Below are 7,836 nucleotides of genomic sequence, written 5' to 3'. Positions count from 1 at the left end.
TCTTTCTGTTCCCCTCTCTCTCTCTCTTGTTTCCCCCTACCTCTCTTCCCTTTCCTTCATATCATTATTTCTTTTTCGCCTCCTTCCCCCCTTCCATTTCCCTTGTCTTGATTCCCCTGTTTTCACGGTCCCTCTTCCTCCCCCTCCTCCTTCTCCCCCTCCCCCTCCCCCTCCCCCTTCCCCTCTCTTTCCTCTTTCCACTTCTCCTCGTTTCGCCTTCCTCCTCCTCTCCAATTCTTTCTCCTCTCCTGCCCTCTACTCCTTCTCTCTCTCTCTCTCTCTCTCACTTGTCTGAAACTTTCTTCTCTTCATGATTTTTCCCCACCTTTTCCTCCCCCTCCTCTACCTCTCTTCTACTTCCTCCTCTCCTTTCTGGACTCCTTCCCTCCACTCCCCTCCTCAGAGCTTTTTCTCCTTCCCTTCCATTCCCCCTTCCCTTCCCCCTTCCCTTTCCCCTTCAGTACTCCTTCTTCCACCTACTAATAATTGGTTTCCTCTTGTGCCATGACTTATCCCTTCTCCTCCATTCCTTTTCTCTTTCCCTCCCTTCCCCTTTCCCTCCCTTTTGATCATCTACTCACTCCCTTCCTCTCCCTCTCCTTTCTTCTCTCCGTTCTTAACTCCTCCCATACCTTCTTCTTCTTCTTTTTTTTTTTTTTCAAGATCTATACTTCTTTCTTTCCTCTCTCTTCTGTTCCCCTTTCTCCTTTTTTTTTTTTCTACTTTTTAGACTTTTTTCCCTCCTTTTCTTACAACTTTTCCTTCCCCATCGCCCCTTTCCCCATCATTTCCACGTTTTGCTCCTCTTCCTTCTCCCCTCCTATACCCCTACCTATCCTTATTCTGAGCCTTTTTCCTCCTGTCCTCTTTCCTTTCCCCCCTCCCCTCCATATTCCCCTACTCATGTGTGCTCTCAATTTTCATGATTCTCTCCCTCCCTCTCTATCCCTTTCCCATTTCCCCTTCCCTTTCCCTTCCCTTCTTTTCTCTTCTTTCCCTTCCTTTTCTCTTCTCTTTTCTTCCCCCTTCCCTTATCCTTTCTTTTTCCTCCCCTTTCTTCTCTGTTCCGGTCTTCCCTCTCGCTTCCTCATTTTCCCCCCCTTTTCCCTTCCCTTCTTTCTCCCTTCTCTCTCTTCCTCCATCATTTCATTCCTCTTTCCTTCCCTTTCCTTCCCCTTCTTTCCTTTCCGTCTCAGCCCAGATTACGAGGCGATCTCAGAGCAGATTACGAGGGGATTTGATTAAATTATACCAATTTTTTTTTTAGGGACGTGACAATATGGTGGTTGACAAGTATTTCAAAATATATACCAGTCAAATTACATTAGAGGTGACAGATATAAAGTCATCGGCAGCAGTTTCCAGTCTAGTGAAGCAAAAAAAAAAAAAAATCTTCAACAGAGTTCAACATATGGAACAAACTGCATGGAAAGTAACGCTGTGGACTGTAATACGTTAATAACGTTTTAGAGTCGATTGGATAAGTATATCTGCCTTCGAAATTTCAGTTAATCGCTTAATGGATGAATAGCTAAATTAATCTGCTTGAGGACTGATTTTCCTCTCTTGCAGGTCATGGAAAATACAGCAACACTTTTTTGAAATAATGTTAATTTTCTCTTAAAGATTGTACGATATATATATATTTTTTTCAATCGTTCATATGAACTTTCCATGGATATTTATCTATGCTGCATGGTGGTTCTTCTCACTTTTTTCCTGCCGGTTTTGACTGAGGGTTTTGTGGGAGGGGGAGGCCTTCTTGCTTTGCCCTCCTTATCTTCAGCTCACAGAATCAGACATCATAGTCTATGTCTTTGTAGCAAGCAGCTTCGAAAAGACCAATATGTTTGTTGCTGTTTGCTTGCCTTTGCACTCCTTTGTATTTCCTTTCCCTTTATTTTCCCTTCTCCCCTCCCTCCTCCTTCACCTCCTCCTTCCTTCCCCTTCTCTCCCCCCTTCCTCCCTCCGATTATGTTTGGACCCCTGTGCTTTCATGATTTTCCCTCTCCCTCCTCTCCTCCTTTGTTTCCTTTCCTTCTTTCCTTCTGCTTCCCTCTTTTCTCCCTTTCAAACAGCCTTTCTCACTACTTTCCATCTTTCCCTTTCTCTCTCTCCTCCTACTTGCTTTTATTTTCCTCTCTCTTTATCTTCTCCACGTCCCTCTCCTCTTTCTGTCTTAACCATTCCCCTCAAGAAGACCCCCTTTCCTCTTCTTTTCCTCCAACTCCCTTCCCCCATCTCCTTCCCCTTTCTCCCGTTTAAATTGCCCTTCTTGAGATTTCTTCACTCCTCCTCCCCATCCCCTTCCCTCTTCTGTTTTTTTTTTTCTTCTTTCCTGTTTTATCTTCCCTCTGCTCTCCCCACACTCTCTCCTTCCCCTTGACCCTCCTCTCTCTCTTGTTAAATTCCCTTCTTATGAATTCCTCGCCTCTCCTCTCCTCTTCTCCACATTCTTCCTTTTCCTTCTCCTCCTTTTCCACTCCCCTCTCCTTTCCTGTCCCCTTCCTCCTCCTATTCCCCTTCTCCCTTCCCTTTCTCCCCTTCCTACTCCTTCTTCCTCCCTCTTCTCCTTCTCCCTCTCCTTCTCCCTTCCCCTTTCTCCTTTCTCTCCTTTCTCTACTGGCCATCTTCTCTCTTCACACTTTCTTTGCTATCAATATCTTCAACTCATTGAATTATATAATATCACAGGCATAGTCTTCTTTCTGACAAACTGCCCCGTAAAGACCAATAGATTTGATGCTGTTTACGTTACTTTGTACACTCATTCTCCCTCTCCATTCCCTCCTTTTGTTTCCTTTCTCCTTCCTCTGGACCTCTCCTCCTTCTATTGCCATCCTCCCTCTTGCTCTCCCCTTCTCTTCCTTCCCCAATCTCTCCTATTCCCTCCTCTTCATGTATCTTTCCTAACCTCCTTCACTTTCTTTTTCCCTCTCCCATTGCCCTTCCTTTCCCTCCCCCTCTCCCTCGCTCCCTTCCTCCCCTCTCCCTCCTCTCCCCCATCTCACTTTCCTCCTCTCCCACCTATTTGTACTCCACCCTTCATATGAACTCACTTCACTCCTCACTTTCCTCTTCTTCACTTCTTATCCCTTCTTTTCCTTTTCCACTTTCCTCCTCTCTCCTTCACATCCTCCTTCACCCTTCTTTCCTGTCTGAACCAGCCTTTTCATGACTTCCTTCCTTTCCCTCCTCTTCTCGATTCCTCCTCCTCTTTTCCCTTCACTCTTCTTTCTTTTTTCCTTCTCATCCAGTCTCAGCTCCTCTGCTTCTCATGAACAGCCCACCTCCTCCTCCTCCTCCTCCTCTTTCCCTCTCCTTCCCCTTCCCTTTCTCCCCCCCCTCTCTCTTTCCTCTCTGGACCGGTTTCCTCATGACTTTTACCCCCTCCCTACCTCCTCCTCCTCCACTCTGTCCTCCCTCTCTCCAAAACCTATCTCTAACCCCTCCCTTTCTTCCCTTCCCTCTCTTCCCTTCCCCTTCCCTCTTCACTCCTGCCTAGATTGCCATTCTAATGATTTCCCCTCCCCTTCTCTTCCCTCTCCTCCTCGCCCTCTCTCCTTCCCATTTCTCCAACCCTTCCCTCTCTTTCTCACCTTCAGTTTTCTTCTCCTCTTCCTCTCCTCTTTACCTTTCCTTCTCCTCAGCTCCCTCCTTCCTCATTAAATCCCTCCACCTCCCTCTCCCCTTTAGCTTCTCTCTACCTCTTTCCTTCCCCCTGATCTTCCCTTCCCCTCTTCTTCCTCCAGCTCATGAACTCCCTTCCTCTTCCCTCTCCTCCTCCCTCTCACCTTCTCTTCTCCCCCCTACCCCCATTTTCTCTCGTCTGGACAAGCCTTCTCATGACTCTCCCTCCTCCTCCCTCCCTCTCCCTCTCCCTCTCCCTCCTCATGTCCAACGTATTTTTCCTACCTTCATATACCCGTTCTCTCTCTCTCGTCCCACTCTCTCTCCCCTCCCTCCCTCCCTCCCTCCCTTCCTCCCTCTCCTCTCTCTCTCTCTCTCTCTCTCTCTCTCCCCTACCTTCCCCTTTACTTCCCCCCCGACCTCCTAACGTCCCCTCCTCCCTCACTCACCTTTCATGCTGGTTCCCATGTTAGCTTACTATATATATCCTCTCTCTCTCTCTCTCTCTCTCTGCTTAACCGCTGTCTCTAGGTGTATTGCTACCTGTATCGTAATAAGCAAGGTGTATGAGAAAGGGACGTGCATGCTTTCTTGTTGTTGTTCTGCTCGTATTAAGCTTTACATTAAACCATCGTCACGCCCATACCTACCGAGTGAGCCTACCCTCGTTTAGTCATGCTCTGCCCCACGCCCCTTCACCATCAAACACTATCCTCTCCTCTTCATCTCCTCCATCCATTTCTGGTCCGTAGACATATCACCTTCTTGATTATATGTTCACAGGGTATACTTGCCCCGTTGTGACCTGCCACTCACCATCATCTCACCTGGCGTAACCTAAACTAACCTAACTTTGCCTAACTTAAACAAACTTAACTTATATTTTACTTTACCTAACTTACCCTAACTTTTCATTTTAGGGTAAACATGGGCCGGTTCACCCCGTTCTGGCGGTACTTTTGGAGGGTTGTTATGCTGTCTGTCTCTGCCATCACGAGACAGGGCAGTGGCTGAAAAGGGGTGGCTAATCAGTCTGCCTGCATGATGCCTGTCTCCACCTGTTTTTTTTTCTATTTCCTTATCCGTCTGTCTTCATCTCATCTTCTTTGCTGTCTGTCTCTGTCTCTGTCTATCTCCGACTCTCTCAAACCTGCACTAACTTTTAAATCCACGCAGCTTCGCCTGGGAGTTAAAATCACACACACACACTCTCTCTCTCTCTCTCAAACCTGCACCAACTTTTAAATTCCTGCACCTTCGCCTGGGGGTTAGGTTAAAGTCAGTACCAAAGTCTCCTCTGCCTCCACATTCCTACCAACACCACCATTATCAACACCTTCAACCTCCGCGTTCCTACCAACACCACCATTATCAACACCTCCAACCTCCACAATCCCACCAACACCACCACTAACATCTTCAACCTCCACATTCCTACCAACACCACCATTATCAACACCTCCAACCTCCACATTCCTATCAACACCACCACTAACACCTTCAACCTCCACGTTCCTACCAACACCACCATTATCAACACCTCCAACCTCCACATTCCTACCAACACCACCATTATCAACACCTCCAACCTCCACATCCCTACCAACATCACCATTATCAACACCTTCAACCTCCACATCCCTACCAACATCACCATTATCAACACCTTCAACCTCCACATTCCTACCAACACCACCACTCACATCTTCAACCTCCAATTCCTACCAGCACCATCATTGACCCTCATCACTACGAGACCTCCCCGATCGGAAAAAAATAATGTGAGGGTAGCAATAGTACAACCAACCTTCTCCTGGTCCCTCTATTCCTACCAACATTTGCTCCCTCCCACCACCAACATTAACTCTCTCACTTCGTTGTGTAATAGTGTTGTGTGATAATATAATGAAAATAAACCACCTCTTGAGCGGTCTCTAGGCTGAATAAATCAATGGCTGTTACGAAAAAAATAAAAGAATAAACGAAGCGGGTTTGTTTTGAGCCATAGATTTTTTTTTTTTAACTTGTTTCCCGAAGATTATTTTAGACACATAAAAACAATCTCTAATAACTCCTTAAATACCAAGACGTCTTCTGAATGTTCTTTTAGCAATGCCTCTCGTAGTGAACGGGTTAAAAGAAATCCCTGGTAATCCCTCCAGTACAGTAAGGCCTTTTAGGATTACTGTAGACTCCTTGTAGTGAAGTTCTTATAGTCTGACAAATCTAAACATAGGGTTTTGGTGGAGTCTGCCTCTGCCTACACTGTTGCCATGTTTCCTAACCCTACGATGTATAACGCCTGTGGTTTGTGTAGTAGGAATGATACATAAACATAACTCATACTAATATAACTGTAATGAAAGTGCTGACATGTATCAAGGAAGAATAAAACTATTCTGCATACTATATTATACGATAATAGAGAAACGTGGCATAAAAATTTGGCAGTGTTGCTCTAAAAATATTCTAATTATTATTTACTTCCCCAACACTTCTAACATTGCTAATTAATTTAGCAAGTATAATTGCAAGAAAATTTGAAGGGATAAAAGTGGGAAGAGGCGATCCTTTCATAATTAAAATAAATATATCAAACAGCTCTGGGGTGGCAGCACTCACGCGACACGTGTTTGTGTGTACGCTATGGGAGGTCACCAACCCCCTACAGTTCATTCATCATCCATAGCCACTCACGTACAGTCATGGCGGCCCTACAGCGCTCACACCTTCATAGTCAAGCTAAAGAAGTTATATTTAACGTGAGCGAATTTTGCATAAAGGAGAAGCAGTATGGGGCACCTTTATGTGATCTTTCAAGGGCATTGCATCGAGCAGCTGCAGCAACAAATGTTTCTGTAGGAACGATAGAGAATATACGGAAAGAAGCAAAAAATGATGAAGAAATTACCTCTCCAAAGTTTAACTCTCCCAAGAAAAGAAAGCGTCAAACTCCTGTTGCTGACTTTTTTGATGAGTTTAATGAAAGTGTGTTACGCAGGACTATATTAAGCCATTATGAAAGACAAGAAATCCCTACACTTGAAAAAATCCACGAGGAAATAAAGAATACACTTTCCTACACTGGCAGCCGCGAAACATTAAGGAAAGTCATGAAGAAAATAGGGTTTAAGTTTACGAAAGTTGATGGCCGTAAATTTTTGATGGAAAGCAGTGATGTAATTTCTGCAAGATACAACTTCCTGAAGGAAATGAAGACAGTCTCGAGAAATGGTAAAAATATTGTGTACTTGGATGAAACCTGGATTAATCAAAACTACACGGTTTCTAAATGCCGGATAGACAGCACCTCAGAAAAGGCTGTTGGAGTAAAGCAACCAACAGGCAAAGGGGGCCGCTGGATAATCCTGCATGCCGGAAGCAGGAGTGGATTCGTTCCTGAATGCTCCTTGGTATTCCAGGCAAAAAATGTCGGGGATTATCATGACCAAATGGATGCAGATAAGTTTGAAAAATGGTTTGAACACAAACTCCTACCCAACATTCCTCCATCATCAATTATTGTGATGGATAATGCATCGTACCACTCAAGGGAAATTCATAAACCACCAACTAACTCCAGCAATAAAGCAACGATAAAGCAGTGGCTGGAAGAGAAGGGAGTACAGGTACCAGACGGTCTAATGAAAGTGCAACTGATGCAGCTCGTGGCGCAACACATCACTGCCGCTGATACCAATTATGTTATCGACATGATGGCTTCAAGTCACGGGCATAGGGTTGTACGACTCCCCCCATATCATTGCCAATACAACCCAACAGAATTGATATGGGCTTAACTTAAAGGATACGTGACAAAAAGAAATACATTCAGGAATGCCGATTTAAAATTGCTAATCAGTGAAGCAATAGATAGCATCACAACGGAAAACTGGACAAATGCTGTAAATCATGCAGAAAAACTACAAGCTGACGATACCAGGAGGGATGTGGTTATTGATCACTTCGTTGATTCCTTCGTCATCAGCACGTCTTCTGATGAAGACGAATGATCTTAAAGGACTCTATACCAAGAGGATTTAGGCCTATTGGGGAAACCTCTATAAAAAAAACGCGCCGTGACTTTTACCTCAAGGGTGGTGCGGAAATAAAGTCAAAATTATAATCCATACATAAAAATGGAAGTAAAAAACCATGGATGACACAACAAAATCTAGCGAGAGAGAGAGAGAGAGAGAGAGAGAG

General features: G+C 44.8%; 1 protein-coding gene across 1 annotated transcript; it reads left to right on the top strand.

Moving 5' to 3' along the window:
• Positions 1–6,335: 6,335 nt before the first annotated feature.
• LOC145417852 (uncharacterized) lies at positions 6,336–7,430 on the top strand. Its single transcript, XM_080286472.1, has one exon. The coding sequence runs from the start codon at positions 6,336–6,338 to the stop codon at positions 7,428–7,430; it is 1,095 nt and encodes a 364-aa protein (XP_080142598.1).
• The last annotated feature ends 406 nt before the right edge of the window (positions 7,431–7,836 follow it).

This window comes from Coenobita brevimanus, chromosome 111 (assembly GCF_032717465.1).
Source record: "Coenobita brevimanus isolate Jiangsu-jjx chromosome 111, ASM3271746v2, whole genome shotgun sequence".
NCBI lineage: Eukaryota > Metazoa > Arthropoda > Malacostraca > Decapoda > Coenobitidae > Coenobita > Coenobita brevimanus.
The sequence above is the reverse complement of the archived record's forward strand: the minus strand, read 5'-3'. Positions and strand labels throughout refer to the sequence as shown.

Excerpts from the sequence above, each read along its gene's own strand:
- LOC145417852 (XM_080286472.1), top strand. The coding sequence starts at position 6,336 with ATGGCGGCCCTACAGCGCTCACACCTTCATAGTCAAGCTAAAGAAGTT.